At 45.6% G+C, this 24,732-nt stretch overlaps 1 protein-coding gene across 2 annotated transcripts in view; it reads left to right on the top strand.

The window, feature by feature from the left end:
- The first annotated feature begins 15,847 nt into the window (after positions 1-15,847).
- The window catches only part of LOC137537693 (fatty acyl-CoA hydrolase precursor, medium chain-like), a 138,766-nt gene continuing 129,881 nt past the window's right edge, over positions 15,848-24,732 (top strand). For both annotated transcript variants that reach the window (XM_068259624.1, XM_068259627.1), the window contains exon 1: positions 15,848-15,904. In XM_068259624.1, the coding sequence (XP_068115725.1) occupies positions 15,897-15,904 (8 nt within the window). In that variant the 5' untranslated portion in view covers positions 15,848-15,896. The remainder of the gene's footprint in view (positions 15,905-24,732) is intronic.

Below are 24,732 nucleotides of genomic sequence, written 5' to 3'. Positions count from 1 at the left end.
AGGCTTACCAGCTCCCAACAACCCACATTATAAGGTTGTGAAATGGCTCAGGTCACAGATAACGTCCAGGGAACATCAGACGTCGTAAAGATCCAGTGGACATCCGTATGGAGGTAACGTTTCAGGAATCTATATAGGAAAACAAAAACGGCAATATCTAAGCGTAACCCGTTTAGATAAAATTTCTTTAAAAAAGGCAGTAGACATAAAAATGATAACTCACATAGGGGGCCCATAAACAGGGAACCCCGGAAAAAAACCTCTTTTCTCCCTTGATGACGCAAGACTGCGAAACGGTGAGGAAGGTAACAGGCGGCACCATTGTCTATTGATCTACAATTGACCATTACTTGCGCGCTAATCTTCCGGGGTTCCCCGTTTATGGGCCCCGTATGCGAGTTATTTTTATGTCTACTGCCTTTTAAAGAAATTTTATCTAAATAAACGGGTTACGCTTAGATATTGCCGCTTTTGTTTTTCTATATAAATTCCTGAAACTTTACCTCCACACGGATGTCCACTGGATCTTCACGACGTCTGATGTTCCCTGGACGTTATCTGTGACCTGGGCCATTTCACAACCTTATAATGTGGGTTGTTGGGAGCTGGTAAGCCTTTTCTAGTTTTGATGTTTGGCGGATACCTACTGTCATGATATGACATGAGGACTGTCCATAAACAGTGAGCAGACATGGAATCCAATGATGAAAACTTTATTCTGATCCATACATCAGAGAACTTCCATCAATACAGGAGCATACAGCTTTCACCTAGCTGTCCCAAACCAGAATGACCCCCTCTCTCTCTCTACCAGACAGTACATCAAGCTTAGCAAACAGACATCAAATGTTAGCAGACGATAAGAGTAAGGGTACGTACAGACATACGATAACAATCGTTCGTTCTGAACGACGAACGATGTTAAAGGAGGTATCGGCCGATGATCGTTTGAAGAAAGGCTACTTTGAACATCGTTCGTGTACGAACGATCTTGGAACGAGTGTTGCGTGCGCAACATGATGTATAAACTAATTTCAAACACAAGTGTCAAAAAGAACTGTTTGAGCATGTGCAAAGCTTTGAGAACGAACGATCAATGACCGATCGTTGTACAGACATTACTTTTTGAACGATGGTCGTTGGAAAAGATCTGGCAGAATGGATCGTTCTTTACCAACAACATATCTCGTTGGTCGGTCATTTTAATGATCGTTCGTGCACTTTTTATGAACGATCATCGGGCAATGCCGTCGGTAACGATCGTTTTAAACGACTATAGTCGCATGTCTGTACGCACCCTAAGGCCAGTATGCTAACAGACAATAGAACAATGGCCAATGCCCCGCCTGACTCCAGTAACTTACAATCAATGCAGAGACATAGCCTAATCACAGCAAACAATGCAGGAATAAAATACAGTTAGTAAAAATACAGTTATATCATATATCATACCTACCTCTGAGCATTTGATATATTGTGGTGAAGAATTTACCATTCCCTACATACAATGACTTTCTAAACCTGCGCTGACCTTTGATGCATAGTTGTAAGTGTTTACCAGGCTTCACTGGTCAGTATAATAATGAATGCCATCTGTATCACATCTGGCATCCATTTTCCATGCGCTGCAATAATCCATCAGACACCAAAGGAAAGGAGATTTTCACCACTTCACATTCCTGAGCTTTTACTCCATGGCCCATATGCAATTCACTTTCTCCTAGGTGAGATTTTCACACCTTGCTATAAAATGCATTTTAAACCCCCAGCAAGCAAGAAAATACTCAAAATGATTTTGATAGTGCTTTTTCAATTGTAAAATGCTAAAACGTTATTTGGAAAAAGAAAAAAGGTTTTCTAGGAGGTAACTCAGGAGAAAAAGTGACTTGCATATAGGCCTATACATTCAAAACATAATAAATAAACTAAAGACAAGCTACTAGGCTTTTCACAGGTTATGTTTTCCCCAATAATTATTTTAATGGATTTTTTAGTAGGAAAAATGCAGAAAAACTTTTTATCAGTTTTTGCATGGCAAGTCCCACAGTTTGGCCCCTCCTGATTCAAAGGATACCGTATTTCACTACTAGCTGGCCATGCAGCAGACCATTATCCCCAGCCTGCATGTCAGTAATGATCAGATGTGATTGCTGTTTGGGGGACAGGTCAGGTACCCCAGTGCTGTATGTATGCAGTGCTAGGTAATGGCAGAGCAATGCATCTGTAGAGCACTGGGGCCCCAAACTATCCCCTAGCACAGGCATGGGCAAACTTTCTGTTACGGAACTACAAGTCCCACAATGCATTGCAGGAGTCTGACAGCCACAGTCATGACACAAAGGCAAATGCATTGTGGGACATGTAGTTCCGTAACAGCTGGAGGGCCAAGTTTGCCCATGCCTGCCCTAGCAACAACTGATCGCTACAGGTGGAAGTCAAAGGTTTAACATATAGATATTACAGGGGTTAAAAAAAAAAAAAAAATTAAAACTGAAGGAATTTTTTTTCCTTCATTATCAGACACTGCTGATGCCAGAATGATTAGAAGTAGGGATGGTCAATGGGATGAAAATAATTTCAAGTTGATGTAGCATTATGCAAATTTTGAATATAAATGCAACTTGAGGCCAGGAACTAGTGTTGGGCGAACAGTGTTCGCCACTGTTCGGGTTCTGCAGAACATCACCCTGTTCGGGTGATGTTCGGGTTCGGCCGAACACCTGATGGTGTTCGGCCATATGGCCGAACTAAGAGCGCATGGCCGAACGTTACCCGTTACGTTAGCCAGGTGTCTAGCTTCGATACCCAATAGTTGAAGGGTGCAGATGGATTGTTCAACACAGCTACGCCATCTGACATGTAGTCCTTGACCATCTTCTCCAGGCGATCGGTGTTGGAGGTGGATCTGCACGCTTGCTGTTCTGTGTGCTGCTGCATGGGTGTCAGAAAATGTTCCCACTCCAAGGACACTGCCGATACCATTCCCTTTTGGGCACTAGCTGCGGCTTGTGTTGTTTGCTGCCCTCCTGGTCGTCCTGGGTTTGCGGAAGTTAGTCTGTCGGCGTACAACTGGCTAGAGGAGGGGGAGGATGTCAATCTCCTCTCTAAAGTCTCCACAAGGGCCTGCTGGTATTCTTCCATTTTGACCTGTCTGGCTCTTTCTTCAAGCAGTTTTGGAACATTGTGTTTGTACCGTGGATCCAGAAGGGTATAAACCCAGTAATTGGTGTTGTCCAGAATGCGCACAATGCGTGCTGAGCCATTGCCTGTTTATTTGGGCTATTGCAATGGTAGTGATGGTGGTGGTAGTGATGGTGGCGTACATAAATCGCAGCAATGGCCATTAGCAAAGTCTGAATCTCACGAAATGTCTCATGCAGGTAGAAGACATATTGTTAGACTTGGATTCCAAAGATGGGGTCCCTACATCTCTGCAAACCAGAGTTACAGGGGTCCAAAATTGGTAAAATCCCCCATAGGCTTTCATTGGGCCTCCTATTTACCGTTCCAAAATCTCACACCATTTCAAAGGGCAATGGCTCAGCAGTGGCAAAACTCACCAGTCATGATCCCCCTAAGTGTCCCTACAATGCTAGAAAATGTGGTACTGCTGAGCCATTGCCCTTTGAAAAGATGTGAGATTTTGGAAAGTGAAATAGGGAGGCAATGAAATCCTATGGGGGATTTTACCAATTTTGGACCCCTGTAACTCTGGTTTGCAGAAATGTAGGGACCCCATCTTTGGAATCCAAGTCTAACAATATGTCTTCTACCTGCATGAGACATTTCGTGAGATTCAGACGTTGCTAACGGCCATTGCTGCGATTTATGTACGTCAGACTCGCCACCATTGAAATTGCCCAAATAAACAGGTTTTGTGACCCTAGGCTATGACCTCTTCGGCCTAGGACTGCATTGAACGCGACCCACGCATTGTGCGCATTCTGGACAACACCAATTACTGGGTTTATACCCTTCTGGATCCACGGTACAAACACAATGTTCCAAAACTGCTTGAAGAAAGAGCCAGACAGGTCAAAATGGAAGAATACCAGCAGGCCCTTGTGGAGACTTTAGAGGAGATTGACATCCTCCCCCTCCTCTAGCCAGTTGTACGCCGACAGACTGACTTCCGCAAACCCAGGACGACCAGGAGGGCAGCAAACAACACAAGCTGCAGCTAGTGCCCAAAAGGGAATGGTATCGGCAGTGTCCTTGGAGTGGGAACATTTTCTGACACCCATGCAGCAGCACACAGAACAGCAAGCGTGCAGATCCACCTCCAACACCGATCGCCTGGAGAAGATGGTCAAGGACTACATGTCAGATGGCGTAGCTGTGTTGAACAATCCATCTGCACCCTTCAACTATTGGGTATCGAAGCTAGACACCTGGCACAAACTGGCAATGTACGCAATAGAGGTGCTGGCTTGCCCGGCAGCCAGCGTTATGTCGGAACGCTGTTTCAGTGCTGCCGGAGGCATCGTCACAGATCGGCAGCATATCCGCCTCTCCACAGAAAATGCAGACCGTCTGACTCAAATTAAAATGAATCAATCCTGGATTGGAAACGACTACGCAACACTCCCGGACCCCAACCAAGTAACATGAACAATGAACATCTGTGATGGGTTAGCGTTTCCGGTCCCTGTTTATTGAACCTCTCATCTGTATTACATTTATGACTGCATGGCGACAAAATGCAAATTGCTATCCGCACGCTTCTTGTCCTCATGCAAGGCCTGGGTTGTTGTGTCTCAAAGCGTGGCCTTCTCCTCCTGCGCCACCCTCCTCCTGTTCCATCACGTGTGCTGCTGCTGGGTTAGCATTACCGGTCCCTTTTCCTGGAACCTCTTATATGTATTACATTTATGACTGCATGCCGACAAAAAGCATGTTACCTGTGCAAAGAAAACAGACATTTCCCGCATTTAAAAGACAGTTTTCCCTTTGAAACTTTAAAATCGATTTTCTCAAAAACTATAAGCTCTTTTTGCTAAATTTTTTTTCCCTCTTGTACCCACTCCCAAGTTGCACATACCCTGTAAATTTGGGGTATGTAGCATATAAGGAGGCTTTACAAAGCACAAAAGTTCGGATCCCCATTGACTTCCATTATGTCCGGAGTTCGGGTCGAACACCCGAACATCGCGGCCATGTTCGGCCTGTTCGGCCCGAACCCGAACATCTAGATGTTCGCCCAACACTACCAGGAACCCACTAGGAGCGATTTTCAGAGCAATTTGCGATTTTAAAACTCTTGCTAATGCAATTCACACCACACCAAATTCCGCTGGTGGTCAGAAAACAGCTTATAGTTGGAGCCAAGACCACTTGTGTGCAGGAGGCGGGAACTCCCACAATGCAGTAGTTGGGAGGGTCAATTAGATTCAAATGCTAACAAGTTGATGCAGGATCACGCAATTTTAAATGAAAATATATACAGCTTGGAAATTGGCCAGATAAATCCTGCTATGGTGATTGTCCATTTTCAAGATGCATACATTTGCATGTACATTTTGCATAATACTGCACCAGCTTGCTATCATTTGCATTTCATTGCCGATCCCCAGTGAGGGACTCTATAACAAATATATGTAATGCTATGGGTGTGAGCCCACTTGAGCAATTTGATTTTATAAAAATCCCCCATAGCATTTGCATGAGCTTTTTCAAATCGCTAGCGATTAGAAATCGCTCCTAGTGGGTTTCTGGCCTGAGGATGGGAACACACAGTAGAAACGCTAACGATGCAGAAAATGCAGCGTTTTTGCCTGCAATGGTAGTCAACGGGCCGCATCAAAATGCATATGTGTTTTATAATTTGCATTTAAAAAAAAAAAAAACTCTGGTTTTGTTGAATATTTTTCAAAAACTCACAATGAAATTCAATGGTGAAGCAATGTAAAGCATTTTTATAATGAACAAAAAACAAATAGAAAAAAAAAACAAACAAACACGCACTCTCACTTATAGAAGTATATGGAGGATGTGATTTTTTTGTTCAGAAAGACAGCAGCTTTTGATAAGGTGTCGGTCTTTCTACCGGGGACTTAGATCAATGAATGGGAACTATGTTCCTATTCATTAATCTCCGGGCTAACTAGGGGAGGGGGGGGGGGGGGCATGGGAGCACGCAGCAGCAAATTATAGCAAAAAAAAAAAAAAAAAAAAAAAAAAACACAAATGTGGAACTTGCATGAAGTGTGAAACCCACTAGGAGCGATTTTCTGAGCAATTTGAGATTTAAAAACTCTTGCTCATGTAATGCTCGGGCCCTGTTATCCACCATGTATACTGCTGTATAACCCACCCGCCTTCCAAAATAACACATCACCCCCCCCCCCCCCCCCAAAAAAAAAAAAAAAACACCTTCATGAATGCACTGCACACCAGACAAATTCCCCTGGTGGTCAGAAAACAGCTTATAGTTGGAGCCAAGACCACTTGTGTGCAGGAGGCGGGAACTCCCAGAATGCAGTAGTAGGGAGGGTCAATTAGATGCTAACAAGTTGATGCAGGATCACGCAATTTTAAATGCAAATATATACAGCTTGGAAGTTGGCCAGAAAAATCCTGCATGGTGATTGTCCATTTTCAAGATGCATACATTTGCATGCACATTTTGCATAATACTGCACCAGCTTGCTATCATTTGCATTTCATTGCCGATCCCTAGTCAGGGACTCTATAACAAATACTGGCTATATTTTAATGGCCAAATTCTAAGCAGCAAAAAATTGCCTCAAATAAATATAAAATTGAAATCAACACAAAATTGTTACCATTTCATTGACCAGGGGCATTGCTAGGGCCCTGGGAGATCTGGGGCACCAGGCCAGAGTCAAGCTGTGACACGTGTTCCCACATAGAAATACCATAAACGAGCAGCATTTTACAATAATGGCAGAGCTTCTGTGTTGGCCTGGGTGTTGTGCTCAGCTGGCCTGCTGGTGATGTTATGCTGGCAGGACTGGCAGTGATGGGAGCAGTGCTGGCTTAAAGGGAAGGTTCAGAGACTGTTTAAAAAAAAAAAAAAAAAATCCGCATCCACTTACCTGGGGCTTCCTCCAGCCCGTGGCAGGCAGGAGGTGCCCTCGGCGCCGCTCCGCAGGCTGCCGGTGGTCTCCGGTGGCCAACCCGACGAGGCCGGTGGCCAGGTCGGGCTCCTTCCGCGGTCCAAAATGCGCCTCACGGCGGCGCGCTGACATCATCGGACGTCCTCTGGGCTTTACTGCGCAGGCTCAGAACTACTGAGCCTGCGCAGTAAAGCCCGGAGGACGTCCGATGACGTCAGCGCACCGCCGTGAGGCGCATTTTGGAACGCGGAAGGAGCCCGACCTGGCCGCCGGCCTGGCCAGGTCGACCACCGGCAGCCTGCGGAGCGGCGCCGAGTGCACCTCCTGCCTGCCACGGGCTGGAGGAAGCCCCAGGTAAGTTAATGCAGATTTTTTTTTTTTTTAAACCGTCCCTGAACCTTCCCTTTAACAAGCTTGTGGAACTGTGCTGCCTGGCTTAATGAGCTGGTGATGCGGACTGTGTTGTGCCAGCTGGCTGAGTGACCAACTGACCTGGTGATGCTATGCTGTGTGACCTGCTGTGCTGCAGGATGGCTGACCCATGCCCACTGGCAGGCAACAGACGGGACACTGAACTGCCCAACCTCCTGTCTGTCCTAAAGGAAAGCCAAGACTTCCAGACTGCAAGCATTTATAGTTACCTGGGTGCTTTCTCCACCCCCCTGTAGGCCGTGGGCTTCCTCACCAACCTCCCAGTCCCATCCATTTATCCGCTGTCCAGCTTGGTAGTCTGGAAGTTCTGCAAATGCATGACTGTGAGCATCTGTGGCTAGGAGTATTCTGCGCAGACAACCGGCCACAGAAGCACCATTGGGGCTGCACACAGTCAGGGGAACATGACTGAGCCCAGTCACAGCTTTAAAGGGAACCTAAACGGAGAAGTATATGGATTTTTCTTTTAAAAATACCATTTGCCCGACTCCCCTGCTGATCCTGTGTCTCGAATACTTTTAGCCACAGCCCCTGAACAAGCATGCAGAGCAGGTGCTCTGACTGAAGCCAGACTGGATTAGCTGCATGCTTGTTTCAGGTGTGTGATTCAGCCACTACTGCAGCAAAAGAGATCATCATGAGTGCCAAGCAACTGGTATTAAAAGGAAACATCCATATCCCTCTCAGTTAAAGGGGAACTTCAGCCTAAACAAACATACTGTCATCAAGTTACATTAGTTATGTTAATTAGAATAGATAGGTAATATAATCTCTTACCCACCCTGTTTTAAAAGAACAGGCAAATGTTTGTGATTTATGGGGGCTGCCATCTTTGTCATGGGGCAGCCATCTTTTTGGTGGAAAGGAGGTGACAAGGAGCAGGAGACACAGTTCCAACTGTCCTGTGTCCTGATAACCCCTCCTAGCTGCATGCGCTAGACTTCAAATGTCAAATTCAAAATGTAAAAAAAAAAAAAAATGCACCAAAACGAGAACAACAAAATAAGAAATCCCATCATGCTTTGCACAGCATCAGGGAAAAAAGCCCGGGCAGTTTTCTTCTGTGCAGCTAAAAATGAGGCTTGTATAAGAGAAACAAAGTTCTGATGCTGTGAAACTGTTAAAGAAACACAAAGCCTTTTCAGTGCTGCTGAGTCGATTTTTAGCCCGGAGGTTCACTTTAAGGTTCCCTTAAACCAGGCCAGCCAGCGGAGGAACGGAGCAGCCCTGGAGGATGGTGAGGGAGCCCACAGGGGGCTGGAGGAAGTGCCAAGTATAAATGCTTGTACACTTTAGGGCCCATTTCCACTATCGCGAATTTGCATGCGTTTTTCGCATGCAAATTCGCATAGCAATACAAGTGAATGGGACTGTTTCCACTTGTCAGGATTCCTTTGCGTTTTTCTGTGCAGAAAAAATTTGCATGGCAGAGCCATCAGAATTCACATACCGCATAACGCTATGCGAATCGCATACAATGTATTTAATAGGAAATTTGCATAGAAACAATGGAAAAGTACACCAGCACTGCCATGGTTAAATTCGCATACATTGTCATCCATGCGAATTCGCATAGACCCGCATGAAAATTTGCATGCAAATTTTTACCGCGGCGTTTCGCACCGCACAAGTGGAAATGCAGCCTTAAAGTAGGGATGATCAATGAGATGCAAATATTTGCATTTATGCAGATTTATACAGAGCTGTGGAGTAGGTACAAAAATCATCCAACTCTGACTCCTCAGTTTAGTGAAACCAACGATTCCAGGTACCAAAATTGCTTCAACTGACTTAAGGTGCGTACACACATGCGACTATAGTCGTTTGTAACGATCGTTCCCCGATCTTTACCAACGACGATCGTTACAAAAACGAACCAACGACTATTAAGGCAAACGACGAACGAGGCAAATCGCTACAAAACAAAGTTCTGTCTTGGCGGATTTTTACCACCGACGATCGTTAGCAAAAGTGGTACATCGTTGGAAACGATCGTTCGTACCAGGCTGGACATGCGCATTTCACTTTTTCCCCAAGGAACTTTACAATTTTATGCGCAGGCGCATTTAGTGCTTTTACGTGGTGTAACGTTCGTTCTAACGATGTGATCGTTACACACTTTTTACAACTAACTTTACTTCGGTCGTTCTTTCGTCAATTAAAAGATCGTTCGTCGTTGACAACGAACGATCGTTGTCGCATGTGTGTACGTAGCATTAGGCGCCACAGCTCAGGATGTAGGTAAATTTGTATGCAAATATATTCAGCTTGAAATTTGACCAGTCAAGTCCCACACAGGTTCAATTGATTGGTCTATTTTCAAGCTGTATATATTTGCATAAACATTTAGACAAGTCCGCATGAACTAATGCTTCATACACACTTGAGATAAAAGTCTTTGGAAAATGAAAGATCACAGATCAATGTTACCCCATTCCGTGTAGTATGAGAGCCATACCTTCACAGTCTATTCTATGGAGCTGCACTCCCCATCAGATAAAATCTTTGCAAGATGCTGCACACAAAGATGCCCGTACACACTCAAAAGATTATCTGCAAAAGATCTGTTCCTGCAAAATATCCATTCCTGCAAAATGCATTCATAGTCTATGATATCTGCAGATCCTCATACACACCTTTTTTAACAGACAATCATCTGCAGATCAGATCCACCAGGATGGATTTTCAGATCTGCAGATGATTGCCAGATATGCAGATGAGGTCTGTTAAACAAGGTGTGTATGATGATCTGCAGATCTCATAGACTATGGCCTCGATTCATAAAGCATTCCCACATTCGGAAATGCAGAAAACCGCTCACTTTACCGACCACACAGCAAAATATGTATTCATAAAGGCTTTTTCCGCATGAAAAGCCGACATTCGCGAGCAGAGTGATCAATCACCGCCTTGCGCGGTGATTATCATAGCAAAAGTAACAAATGTCAATTCATAAAGATTAGAGGTAGCGGTATGCGGACGGGTATTACCGCTACCTCTGATGTGGCGAGAAGCATGCAGAATACAGTGCAGTGAATAGGACAGACCTCCCAAGCAGCTGCAGAGAGAACACCGCACGGAGGGACTCCGCCTGCTTCTCCTGTTTCCGCATGTCTCCCGACAGCCTAACGCTTGCCTACAGCGGAATATCTCCGCACGCCTGTCACAAGTAGCAACATTTTTATGAATTACCACCCTGAAGGCGGAAATACCGACAGCGGTGTTTCCCCGCTCGACGTTACCTTCCCGACAGCACTTTTATGAATCGAGGCCTATGAATGCATTTTGCAGGAATGGATCTTTTGCAGGAACAGATCTTTTGCAGATAATGATCTTTTGAGTGTGTACGGGCATCTTTTGCTGCATACACACTTGAGATAAAAGTCTTTGGAAAAGGCAAGATCACAGACCAATTTTACCCCCTTCCATGTAATATGAGAGCCATACTCTACAGTCTATTCTATGGAGCTGCACTCCCCATCAGATAAAATCTTTGCAGGATGCTGCACACAAAGATGCCCGTACACATTCAAAAGATTATTATCTGCAAAAGATCTGTTCCTGCAATAGATCCATTCCTGCAAAATGCATTCTTAGTCTATGAGATCTGCAGATCCTCATACACACCTTGTTTAACAGACTTCATCTGCATATCTGGCAATCATCTGCAGATCTGAAAATCCATCCTGGTGGATCTGATCTCCAGATGATCTGCAGAGGATTGCCTGTTAAACAAGGTGTGTATGATGATCTGCAGATCTCATAGACTATGAATGCATTTTGCAGGAATGGATCTATTGCAGGAAGAGATCTTTTGCAGATAATGATCTTTTGAATGTGTAAGGGCATCTTTGTGTTCAGCATCTTGCAAAGATTTTATCTGATGGGGAGTGCAGCTCCATAGAATAGACTGTGTAGAGTATGGCTCTCATACTACATGGAAGGGGGTAAAATTGGTCTGTGATCTTGCCTTTTCCAAAGACTTATCTCAAGTGTGTATGCAGCATTTGTGTGCAGCATCTTGCAAAGATTTTATCGGATGGGGAGTGCAGCTCCATAGAATAGACTGTGAAGGTATGGCTCTCATACTACATGGAATGGGGTAACATTGGTCTGTGATCTTTAATTTTCCAAAGACTTTTATCTCAAGTGTGTATGAAGCATTACTTTCATGGATCATCCCTACTTTAAAGTACAATGGGCTCTATTCAGAAAGCATTTCCGCATTTGTTAATGCTCAAAACAGCTGAGGGTACTTATCCGTTAGCCGGGCGCATCTGGCAGGTGGTGCTGTTGATATATCCAATGATAGTTACTTCACGTAACAAAACAGTGAATGTAAACACCGCGGGTGGCGCTAATTGCATTCCTAGTGTATATATATATATATATATATATATATATATATATATATATATATATATATATATATATATATATATATATATATATATATATATATATATATATATATATATATATATATATATATATATATATATATATATATATATATATATATATATATATATATATATATATATATATATTTTGATTTAATTAAATGAGAAATAAGCCGGCGGCAATGTAACAGATCAAGCCGCCGGCTTCGCTCTCCTCCCCCCTTGCCCTCTCTCGTATAGAGCACTGGCAGCCCTGGAGGGGGGGGGGACTCATGTCCCTCCCAGAGTAGTTTGTCGCAATAAAACAGGCAGGATTCCCGGCCGCGACGAACGACTGAGGGGACACGCATGTCCCCCGTCCCCCCCCCCCCCAGTGCTCTATACGAGAGAGGGCAAGGGGGGAGGAGAGAGCGAGACACGAAGCCGGCGGCTTGATCTGGTACATTGCCGACGGCTTATTTCTCATTTAATTAAATCACTTTTTTAATATACATATTATCTTAACTAGGAATGCAATTAGCACCACCCGCGGCGTTTACAATCACTGTTTTGTTACGTGAAGTAATTAACCGCGCCACCTGCCGGATGCACCCGGCTAACGGATAAGTACCCAGCTGAGTTTTCTGATCACCTTCCCAAATTACAATTCACTAAACTTGTTACTGCACAAACAAACAAAAAGTTCTCGACTAGTGAGGTAAATCACTGACTTATGCCGTAATTACGTCGGGAAATGGCAAGAAATGTCAATTCACCATGATTTGCACACTTCATTTACCAGACAAAAGCGTTTGGTAATTTTCTCCAGCCCACAGCAGCCGACAACCTGTTCTCCTCATGCTGGCTCTGTGCAGTGACTTAACAAACAGCCTTTGGGGAGAACCTGGCAGCCAATAGGGAGAGCCACACAGACTGCTTCTCATGCTAATTGGATGCGATAGGTATGCAGGTGGGACTTTCAGTGTATCAATGCAGGAACAAGCTACAACTCTGCCGGCATCCCTTTAGATGTGCATATTTGTATTTTAGCACATATAAGAGCTCCCCCTGGTGGCTCCAGCACATCTAAAGGGATGACAGGCGGCACAGTCTGGAAAACATCTGAGTCACACACACAGCTCCGTGCCTGCTGTCCTGCTAGAAGGGTGGTAAGTGAAACTTACCGACCAGGGCTTAGTGGATTGAGGCAGTTTGTTCGGTAAATTACAAAGCTTCTGCCTCATGGGAGAAAACTTTTGTGAATTTGGAATAAAAAGTGTAAAATACCACATGAGGTATTTTATCTCCAATTTTTTTTTCTTTCCCCTTACCGAACTGCTTATTGTGAATAGAGCCCATTGAGCACTAGTTCAGAAAAAAAGTAAACCTTTATTTTCTTGCAAACGGAATTGCCAGAAGTGAGGTGTCCCTGGTGGTGAGTGACATCTTGTTCTGCCAGGTGATCTGCGCGGAATGTTCATTACTGAGTTCTATGCACAGAGGAAGATATTGCTTGCTTGTTGGTTGAAAAAAAGCCTCAATTTCCCACAATGCAATGAGGGTCAAAGACAGCAAACTGTCAGGACATCACACTGTGGGAGGGGCTTCACCACAATATCCACCATACAGACCCTCCTGATCTATTTGAGAAAAGGTAAATATTGCTTGTGGGAAAGGGGGCATCAGCTACTTACTGGGATGTCGATAAATCTCTGATTTAAAAGGAACCCGAGGTGTGAGACCCATGGAAGCTGACATTTATTTCCTTTTAAACAATACCAGTTGCCTGTGCCTGGCAGTCCTACTGAAAACTCTGGTCAGTTGGGTGTAAATCACACACAGAACAAGCATGCAGCTAATCCTGTCAGATTTGTCAGGCATCTGATCAGCATATGCTTGTTCAGGGTCTATGGCTGAAAGTATTAGAGGCAGAGGATCAGCAGGACAGCCAGGCAAATCTGAATTATTTAACCTTCCTGGCGGTAAGCCCAGGCTGAGCTCGGGCTATGCCGCCGGAAGGCACCGCTCAGGCCCCGCTGGGCCGAGTTGCATAATTTTTTTTTTCCTGCACGCAGCTAGCACTTTGCTAGCTGCGTGCAGTGCCCGATCGCCGCCGCTACCCGCCGATCCGCCGCGCCGCAGCCGCCCCCCCCAGACCCCGTGCGCTGCCTGGCCAATCAGTGCCAGGCAGCTCTATGCGGTGGATCGGAATCCCCTATGACGTCACGACGTCTTTGACGTCATCCCGCCCTGTCGCCATGGCGACGGGGGAAGCCCTCCAGGAGATCCCGTTCTTCGAACGGGATCTCCTGATCACCGACAGCGATCGGAGGGGCTGGGGGGATGCCGCTGAGCAGCGGCTATCATGTAGCGAGACTTTGTCTCGCTACATGAAAAAAAAAAAAAAAAAAAAAAAAAATTAAAAAAAAAAAGATTTGCTGCCCCCTAGCGATTTTTTAGCAAACCGCCAGGAGGGTTAAAAGGAAACAAACATGTCAGCCACCATATCCCTCTCACCTTGGATTCCCTTTAACACTCCTTTTTAATTCACCTCACATATCATTTAAAGGACAACTGTAACAAAAAAGATATGGAGGCTGTCATATGCATTTCCTTTACAAAAAATATGCCAGTTGTTTGGCAGTCCTGCTGGTCTATTTGGTTGCAGTAAAGCATGAATCACACCTGAAACAAACATGCAGCTAATCTTGTTAGAACAGTCAGAACCACCCAGGGGCATAGCAATAGGGGTTGCAGAGGTTGCGACCGCATCGGGGCCCTTGGGCTAGAGGGGCCCTGAAGGGCCCCACCCTCAACTGCAGTATTAGCTCTCTATTGGTCCTGTGCTCATAATAATCACTTCTATAGATACTTTGAATAGTGGTAATCATTAACAAAGTGCTCCCCATCCCCTTCTTGCACCTTTGACACTGTAGTTGCCACTGGCAGGTTTTGGTGCACCGTATCAATTGTTATGTATAGAGTGCTTGGGGGGCCCCAATGTAAAACTTGCATCGGGGCCCACAGCTCCTTAGCTACGCCACTGGAACCACCTGACATGCTGCAAGCTTGTTCAGGGTCTATAGCTAAAATATTACAGGCAGGGGATTGGCAGGATAGCCAGGAAACTGGTATTGCTTAAAAGGAAATAAATATGGCAGCCTCCATATACCTCTCACCTCAGGTATCCCTTTAAGCTGTGCTGGTGGCTGCTCTTGCTGTGCTAAGCTAGCTGACACAAGTCCAGTCCTAATGCAGTTGGTCACTTACCTACACTTTTAAACTCAGCTCTCCTCTTCCTGCTACACACTGCCTCTCCCCATATCTCCCTGTGTGATGGGGGGCTGCTGTTGTGTGATGGGGCAGCTGTCTGCAGCGTGACAGGAGGGCTGCTGTGTGATGGGGAGGGGGCAGATGCGGCTTCTGTGTGACCGGGGGAAGCAGCTGCAACTGCCGTGTGCTGGGGGGCGGCTGCGGCTGCTGCTGCTGCTGCTGCATAATCTGTGTCCCTCTCCCTGACAGGGAGTATGTGAGCTCAGCTAGGTACTGTGAGGATGCTGAGGCATGAGGCTAGCTTCTGCTGGAGCAGGCATAAGATGGCAGGTGCAGGGGAGACAGGCAGCACGCTGTGGGAATCCACACCAAAGGAATCCATTTCAAACAAGTCAAGTGCAGGAGGCAAAGCTAGTCAAGCTTTTTCCAATCTCCCTCCTTTTGACATCAAATCCACACCCCCTGCCAGTGATTGGCCAAGGGCAGTGGAATTTATTGAGACAGGCTCAGCCTCAGCCCATAGTGATAGCTGTAGGCTGATGCTAGTGCCAAGCCCCACCCACAACATGTTGCAATATGAGTTCCCTGCTGTATGAGACAGTCCCGCCCCTCAGTTTAGCCAGCCAGTTACTGCAACCCAGCCTCAGCCTTTGTCCCTCCCCTTGGCCAATGATTTCTCCAGTTTATTTTTCCCTCCAATTTGGCCCCGTGAGGATGTGGTAACGTGAGGATGGTTATGTGAGTGGCTGACTGCAGGAGCATTTCCCAGCATTGCAGAGGCTAGATTGGATGGCTAAGGAAGCCTTGTATAGATAATGGGCTCTATTCATAAAACATTTGTGGGGGAAAAAAAATCTTGGAGGGAAAATAAAAAAGTTTACACTTGCGATAATGGGCTCTATTCATAAAACCTTACCGCAAGTTTTCCGCTCAAAACAGCGGATTTTCCCGTCCATTTAGCAAAGTCGGCATTCATAAAAGCTGTTCCCGCATGAAAATCTACAATCCCCCAGCAGAGTGAGAAATTTCCGCCTTCTCCAGTGTTTTTCTAGATTCATCTAGAAAAAAGTAACAAAATGGCCATTCATAAAGATTAGAGGAAGCGGTATGTGGACGGGAAATACCGCTTCCTCTGATTTTGCGGATTACATACAAGTGAATGGTACAGACCTCCCAGAGAGAGCAGTGCACGGAGGGACTCTGCCGGCTGAAGTGTTTCCGCATGCCTTCCGACAGCTTACCGCCAGCTTTCAGCGGGAGATCTCCGCTCTTGCATCGCAGCTTTCAAGATTTTTTTGAATGACCACCCAGAAGTGTAAAATACCGCTGCGGTATTTTACCTCTACGAGTATTTACGCCACAAGTTTTTTATGAATAGAGCCCAATATGTCTGAAAATTCCCGCACTAAATTAGCGGTGCTGGCTGAGTTGTTACATTTTCTCTGTGCAGAGACAGAAGTAGTATAAAGTAGGCAGCCCCAGCATCCCTTTACATGTGCATTTTTTTTTTCAATTGTTTCTCCTTGCCCTGAATCTGCGCTGAATCTGTCTAATAGTCTTTCTAAGCAATCTATTTAATTGCTGCAGCTTAGAAGAACTTCAAGAAATGTTACACATGCAGGCTTTCTGATGTGAAATATATCTGAAAACAGGTACCCAAGGGGTTAAAAAACATAGCCTTGGTATTCCAGGATGGGTGATTATCACAACACATCACTGCAGGTTAATTCATAAAGATTAGAGAAAGTGGAATCAGCACAGAGAACACTAAGGGCTGTATTCATAAAAGGTTACCGCAAGTTTTCCGCTCAAAACAGCGGATTTTCCCGTCCATTAAGCAAAGTGGGCATTCATAAAAGCTGTTCCCGCATGAAAATCTACAATCCCCCAGCAGAGCGAGAAATTTCCGCCTTCTGCGGTGTTTTTCTAGATTTATCTAGAAAAAAGTAACAAAATGGCCATTCATAAAGTTTAGAGGAAGCGGTATGTGGACGGGAAATACCGCTTCCTCTGATTTTGCGGATTACATACAAGTGAATTGGACAGACCTCCCAGAGAGAGCAGTGCACGGAGGGACTCTGCCGGCTGAAGTGTTTCCGCATGCCTTCCGACAGCTTACCGCCAGCTTTCAGCGGGAGATCTCCGCTCTTGCATCGCAGCTGGCAAGATTTTAATGAATGACCACCCAGAAGTCTAAAATACCGCTGCGGTATTTTCCCTCCAGGAGTTTTTTCGCCACAAATGTTTTATGAATAGAGCCCTAACTGTTTAGAAAAGGAGATAAGCCTGCTATAACAGGCAAGATAACAGGCTAGCTAATGTGGACAGATCTCCCAGGCAGCTGCAGTGAGAGCAGAACAAAAACTGCATCCCAGAATACCAAAACTGTTTTTTAACCCCTTGGGTACCTATTTCCAGATATATATCACATCAGAAAGCCTGCGTGTGTAACATTTCTTCAAGTTCTTCTAAGCTGCAGCAATTAAATAGATTGTTTAGAAAGACTATTAGGCCTGGTGCACACCAAAAACCGCTAGCAGATCCGCAAAATGCTAGCAGATTTTGAAACGCTTTTTCTTATTTTTCTATGGCGTTTTGCGGATTGCTGCAGCGGATTTCAGTATAGTACATTTCATATATTGTTACAGTAAAGCTGTTACTGAACAGCTTCTGTAACAAAAACGCTGGCAAAACCGCTCTGAACAGGCGTTTTTCAGAGCGGTTCGCGTTTTTCCTATACTTAACATTGAGGCAGAAACGCATCCGAAATCCAAAAAATGCCTCACCCCGGCATTTTTCGTTTCTGCAAAACGCCTCCCGCTCTGGTGTGCACCACCCCATTGAGATACATTGACCAAGCGGATCCGCATCCGCAAGCGGCTGCAGAAACGCTGAAAAAGCCGCTCGGTGTGCACCAGCCCTTAGACAGATTCAGGGCAAGGAGAGGCAATTAAAAAAAAATGCACATGTAAAGGGATGCTGGGGCTGCCTCCTTTATACCAACTCTGTCTCTGCACAGAGAAAATGGCTTCTATTCATAAAGCATTCCTGCATGCGGTAATGCTCAAAACAGCTGACTTTACCTACCATTTAGCAAAGTGTCCATTCATAAAAGCTGTTTCCGCATAAAAAGCTGCAATTCCTGAGCAGTGCGGGAAATTACCGCCTTGTGCGGTGATTATCGCAACACATGTCACTGAAGGTTAATTCATAAAGATTAGAGCAGGCGGAATGGGAACGGAGAACACTGACTGTTTAGGAAAGGAGATAAGCCAGTGATAACAGGCAAGCTAATGTGGACAGACCTCTGCAGCTACAGTGAGAGCCACACAAGGCGGTAATTTCCAGCACTGCTCAGGAATTGTAGCTTTTCATGCGGAAACAGCTTTTATGAATGGACACTTTGCTAAATGGTCGGGAAAGTCAACTGTTTTGAGCATTACCACATGCGGGAATGCTTTGGCCTAGTGCCCACCAGAGCGATTCTGCTGCAGTTTGCAATCCGCTTGCGGGTGCGGATCCGCTAGGGCAGGGGTCTCAAACTTGCGGGCCATTTGCGGCCCTCGATACAATATTTTGTGGCCCTCGCCAGCAAAAGCTTCCTTATAGTTTGCTTCAGTGCTCCCAAGTAATCCGCCGCATCCCCGCCGCTAAACGAGGGCTGCTGTGCCCCCAAATCGCCCAGGGGGCAATTCGCCAGCATTTCCTGGAAGGGGCAGAGCTTTCAGCTTCAGCTCTGCCCTTCCTGATGTCAATCGCGGCGCATTGCCGCCTCTGCCCGCCCCTCTCACTCTTCCTTCACAGAGAGGGGCGGGGAGAGGCGGCGATGCGCCGCGATTGACGTCAGGAGGTGCAGAGCTGAAGCTGAAAGCTCTGCCCCTTCCAGGAAATGCCGGCGGATTGCCCCCGGGCGATTTGGGTGCTCTGCAGCCCTCGTTTTGTGGCAGGGACACGGCGGATTACTTGTAATGGGAGCACTGAAGCGAACTATAAGGTAAAATAGGCAAAATAGTTCACTTCAGTGTGAATTTGATTTTGAAATAAAAATCAATGCAAATGGGGGCTCGATAGCTGCTGATTTGACTTTTTTTGTGAAATCCCTTATGCGGCCCAGCCTCATCCTGACTTTGCCTGCTGCGGCCCCCAGGTAAATTGAGTTTAAGACCCCTGCGCTAGGGTAATGTATTTCAATGGGCTGGTGCACACCAGAGCGGGAGGCGTTTTGCAGAAACGCATACTCCCGGGCTGCTGCAGATTTTGGATTGCGGATGCATTTCTGCCTCAATGTTAATTATAGGAAAAACGCAAACCGCTCTGAAAAACGGCACTTCAGAGCGGTTTGCCAGGCGTTTTTTGTTACAGTAGCTGTTCAGTAACAGCTTTACTGTAACAATAAATTAAATCTACTACACCAAAAATGCTTCCCAAAACCGCAAAATGCTAGCTGAAACGCTACAGAAAAAGAAGAAAAAGCGTTTCAAAATCTGCTAGCATTTTGCGGATCTGCTAGCGGTTTTTGGTGTGCACTAGGCCTTTATGAATAGAGGCCAATGTTCTCTTTGCTGCAGCTCACATTTCAATGGCAGCCCTGACAATGGAGAGGCTGCAGCTGGGATATCACACACACAGAACCTGTAACTTCAAAAACGTCCCCTGGGGGGTAATTACCTCGAGAAGGGAAACCTCTGGATCGTACCGAGGCTTTCCCTGTCCTCCATCCCACAGTGGCAGCGCTGGGCCCCCGAAACCACAAGGAAAGTCGGCTGTGGCAATATTAATCTTCCCCAGCGAAGGCGCAGTAGTGGCTCTCTGCTCGGGATTAGGTGGAAATAGCCAATCCCGATCGGGACCAATCTACTGTGCAAGCGAATTGCGCCTGTGCAGTAGAGCAGATCCGATTGGGATTGGCTATTTCCGAATGACCCCGAGCTTAGAGCCGCTACTGACCTGGAGCCGGGAAGGTAAATATTTACATGGCTGCTGTTCGGTGACCGCTAGCACTGCGAATGTGGGATGGAGGAGGACTAGGAAGCCGCAATAGGATCCAGAGGCTTCCCCCTCCCATGGTAAGTACCCCCAGGAGATGTTTTTAAAGTTACAGGTCCTCTTTAAGGTGTCCATACATCAAGCAGTGATGGGCAAATTTGACCAAGGGATAGATCGCTCTCTGATCAGAGAGAGATCCATCAGCTGCCCATACACCGCAGGCCGATTCCCAATCAATTTCATGCTAAAATCTTTTGGAAATCGACCCAGTGTGCAGCCTTGCCACTGTTCCCTAGTGTGCACGTGTGCATTTATACATTACCTGTCCTGTGTCGCAGTGCCCATCCAGCGTCCCAATCCGCCGCTCTTCCATCACACACGCTGATGGCATATATGCATATATAGGGCTGATGGGAAAGGGGCAGGACACCGTGACACGGGACAGGTAATGTATAAACGCACACATGTACATTTTTACACTGTGGAAACAGCTCCGGGGGTTTCATCGCTCTTTGTTACTGCTGCGCACCCGATCGAGGAAGTCGGCCCTACACCTTGCAGCATGTCTGACAAATTCATGCACCAATTTCAGGACAAAATTGATTGCATCGTCGATCTGGCGTGCACTTGGCAGCACCGATTTTTGTCTGATTTGATTATAATCGAATCGGATGATCGATTGGCCACCAAGTCCCCTAATGTATGGATTATCCATAAATATATGGTAACATTTGTAACAGTCCTGGATCCATTGTTAAAACTGTTGTAGTCACATTGGTTTATTTTGGAGCGAAACCGTTGCCAGATTATGTGTATGTTGGAGGGAATCTGCCAGATTACGTGCATTTTGTGTGAAATGCTGTCAGATTATGTGTATTTTGGGGGGAAACACTGTGGCGGTGCTCAAACTTCCTCCGTAGGAGCACTTACACGGCTGCTAAGGTCATGTATGTTTGGTACCACTCATGATCGTGCCTTTTTTCTTTTGCGTTGCCACACCCATTTTGCAGCTGCATTGGGTGTGTGTCAGTAAAAATGATTCTTTGTCAGCATGATTTTCTTGATCGTGAGTGATGTAAGTTTCTGATCAATTTTTTGAAAAATTGTATCGTGCGCGGTAGATTAACAATTTTGTAATGTAGAGACACGACCAATTTTTTTTCAGAGTTTTCAATCATTTTTTTTCCATAATCCGGGAAAATTAAACACAGGTGTGGTACATTGTTCTACTTTTTAAAATGTTACAACCAATCAGAAAAATTTGATTGTAAATCTTCAATTAAAAAGAAATATATATATAAAAAAAAATTGTATGGTGTGAACTAGTCCATTGATTAACATTGGTTCTCAGTTAAAATGTGTATTCCTATGCAGAAAACGTGCATGACAACAGACAAATGTGCCCCGCTTCATGCAGTGCTAGTGCCAATGTCCACACTTGTGTCATCAGGACAGGAAATGCAAACAATTTCTCACATGCTATTTTTCAAACAATAAGTATGTTTGCATTATAAATGTGTCTGTTTTTTCCCAGTAGCAGCAATCATTGTCAATGAAAAATTGCATGCAGCATGTGATAAAGTTACATAGTTACATAGTTATTTGGGTTGAAAAAAGACATACGTCCATCGAGTTCAACCAGAGAACAAAGTACAACACCAACACCAGCCTACTCCCTCACATATCCCTGTTGATCCAGAGAAAGGCGAAAAACTCTTACAAGGCATGGTCCAATTAGCCCCAAAAGGGAAAAAAATTCCTTCCCGTCTCCAGGTGGCAATCAGATAAAATCCCTGGATCAACATCATTAGGCATTACCTAGTAATTGTAGCCATGGGTGTCTTTCAATGCAAGGAAAGCATCTAAGCCCCCTTTAAATGCAGGTATAGAGTTTGCCATAACTACTTCCTGTGGCAATGCATTCCACATCTTAATCACTCTTACTGTAAAGAACCCTTTCATAAATAAATGGCTAAAACGTTTTTCCTCCATGCGCAGATCATGTCCTCTAGTCCTTTGAGAAGGCCTAGGGTCAAAAAGCTCATCCGCCAAGCTTATATATTGCCCTCTGATGTATTTATACATGTTAATTAGATCCCCTCTAAGACGTCTTTTCTCTAGACTAAATAAAGCCAGTTTGTCTAACCTTTCTTGGTAAGTGAGACCTTTCATCCCACGTATCAATTTTGTTGCTCGTCTCTGCACCTGCTCTAAGACTGCAATATCTTTCCTGTAATGTGGTGCCCAGAACTGAATTCCATATTCCAGATGTGGCCTTACTAGAGAGTTAAACAGGGGCAATATTATGCTAGCTTCTCGAGTTTTTATTTCCCTTTTAATACATCCCAAAATTTTGTTCGCTTTAGCTGCAGTGGCTTGGCATTGAGTATGATTATTTAACTTGTTGTCGATGAGTACTCCTAAGTCCTTCTCCAAGTTTTTTTTGAAGCAACGACCAGCATCATACCATACAACAGTGGTTCCCAACCCATGTGCCGCGACACATACATGTGTCGCGGCAGCTTTGGGTATGTGTCGCGGCTCTCTCGGAGGGGAGCAGCGCAGTGGAGGGAGAGCTGTGGGCAGCGGCGGAGAAGGGGCCATCTCCCCCCCTCTTCTCTCACCTTAGGGAGCTCTGCCTCCCTCACTCTCCCCTCCGATACTAACTGTGGTGGCGCTTGGCAGCGGGCGGGACTTACCTTCCGTGTCGCTCCAAGCGCCGGCCGGAAGTTCTGGTTCTGCAGCCGCTGATCTGGTCTGGATCAGGCCAGAGTAGTGGCAAATCATCCCGCGCCGGCGACGAGACCAGACGGGACAGAGACACGGAAGGTAAGTTCGGCCCCTCTGCCAGACACCGCACTTTGTTCCGGAGGAGAGAGCGAGGGAGGGAGAGCACCCTGAGAGCACCCCTCGCTCTCTCCTCCTGGGGGGGGGGGGGGGCGCTGGCTACATATACTGGGCACATATATCTCTGGCTACATATACTGGGGACATATACCAGGGACATATACACCTGCCTACATATACTGGGGACATATACACCTGCCTACATATACTGGGGACATATACCCCTGCCTACATATACTGGGGACATATACCTCTGGCTACATATACTGGGGACATATACCCCCTGGCTACATATACTGGGGACATATACCTCTGGCTACATATACTGGGGACATATACCCCTGGCTACATATACTGGGGACATATACCCCTGGCTACATATACTGGGGACATATACCTCTGGCTACATATACTGGGGACATATACACCTGCCTACATATACTGGGGACATATACCCCTGCCTACATATACTGGGGACATATACCTCTGGCTACATATACTGGGGACATATACCCCTGGCTACATATACTGGGGACATATACCTCTGGCTACATATACTGGGGACATATACCGGGGACATATACACCTGCCTACATATACTGGGGACATATACACCTGCCTACATATACTGGGGACATATACCCCTGCATACATATACTGGGCACATATACCCCTGCCTACATATACTGAGCACATATACCCCTGGCTACATATACTGGGGACATATACCCCTGGCTACATATACTGGGGACATATACCTCTGGCTACATATACTGAGGACATATACACCTGCCTACATATACTGGGGACATATACCCCTGCCTACATATACTGGGGACATATACCTCTGGCTACATATACTGGGGACATATACCCCTGGCTACATATACTGGGGACATATACCGGGGACATATACACCTGCCTACATATACTGGGGACATATACACCTGCCTACATATACTGGGGACATATACCCCTGCCTACATATACTGGGCACATATACCCCTGCCTACATATACTGAGCACATATACCCCTGGCTACATATACTGGGGACATATACCCCTGGCTACATATCCTGGGCACATATACCCCTGGCTACATATCCTGGGCACATATACCCCTGGCTACATATCCTGGGCACATATACCCCTGCCTACATATACTGGGCACATATACCCCTGGCTACATATACTGGGCACATATACCCCTGGCTACATATACTGGGCACATATACCCCTGGCTACATATACTGGGCACATATACCCCTGGCTACATATACTGGGCACATATACCTCTGCCTACATATACTGGGCACATATACCTCTGCCTACATATACTGGGCACATATACTCCTGGCTACATATACTGGGCACATATATCCCTGGCTACATATACTGGGCACATATATCCCTGGCTACATATACTAGGCACATATATCCCTGGCTACATATACTGGGCACATATATCCCTGGCTACATATACTGGGGACAACTGGCTGTTTGTCATTATGTGCATTTACTGGTGAAAAGCTGTCTCTTATTATGTGCATTTACTGGTGAAAAGCTGTCTCTTATGTGCATTTACTGGTGAAAAGCTGTCTCTTATTATGTGCATTTACTGGGGAAACGCTGTCTCTCATTACGTGCATTTACTGGTGAAAGGCTGTCTGTCATTACCTGCATTTACTGGTGAAACGCTGTCTCTTATGTGCATTTAGTGGGGAAACGCTGTC

The sequence above is a fragment of the Hyperolius riggenbachi genome, chromosome 11 (genome assembly GCF_040937935.1).
Source record: "Hyperolius riggenbachi isolate aHypRig1 chromosome 11, aHypRig1.pri, whole genome shotgun sequence".
NCBI classification, from domain to species: domain Eukaryota; kingdom Metazoa; phylum Chordata; class Amphibia; order Anura; family Hyperoliidae; genus Hyperolius; species Hyperolius riggenbachi.
Note: the sequence above shows the minus strand (reverse complement) of the source record. Positions and strands in the feature narration are given on the sequence as shown.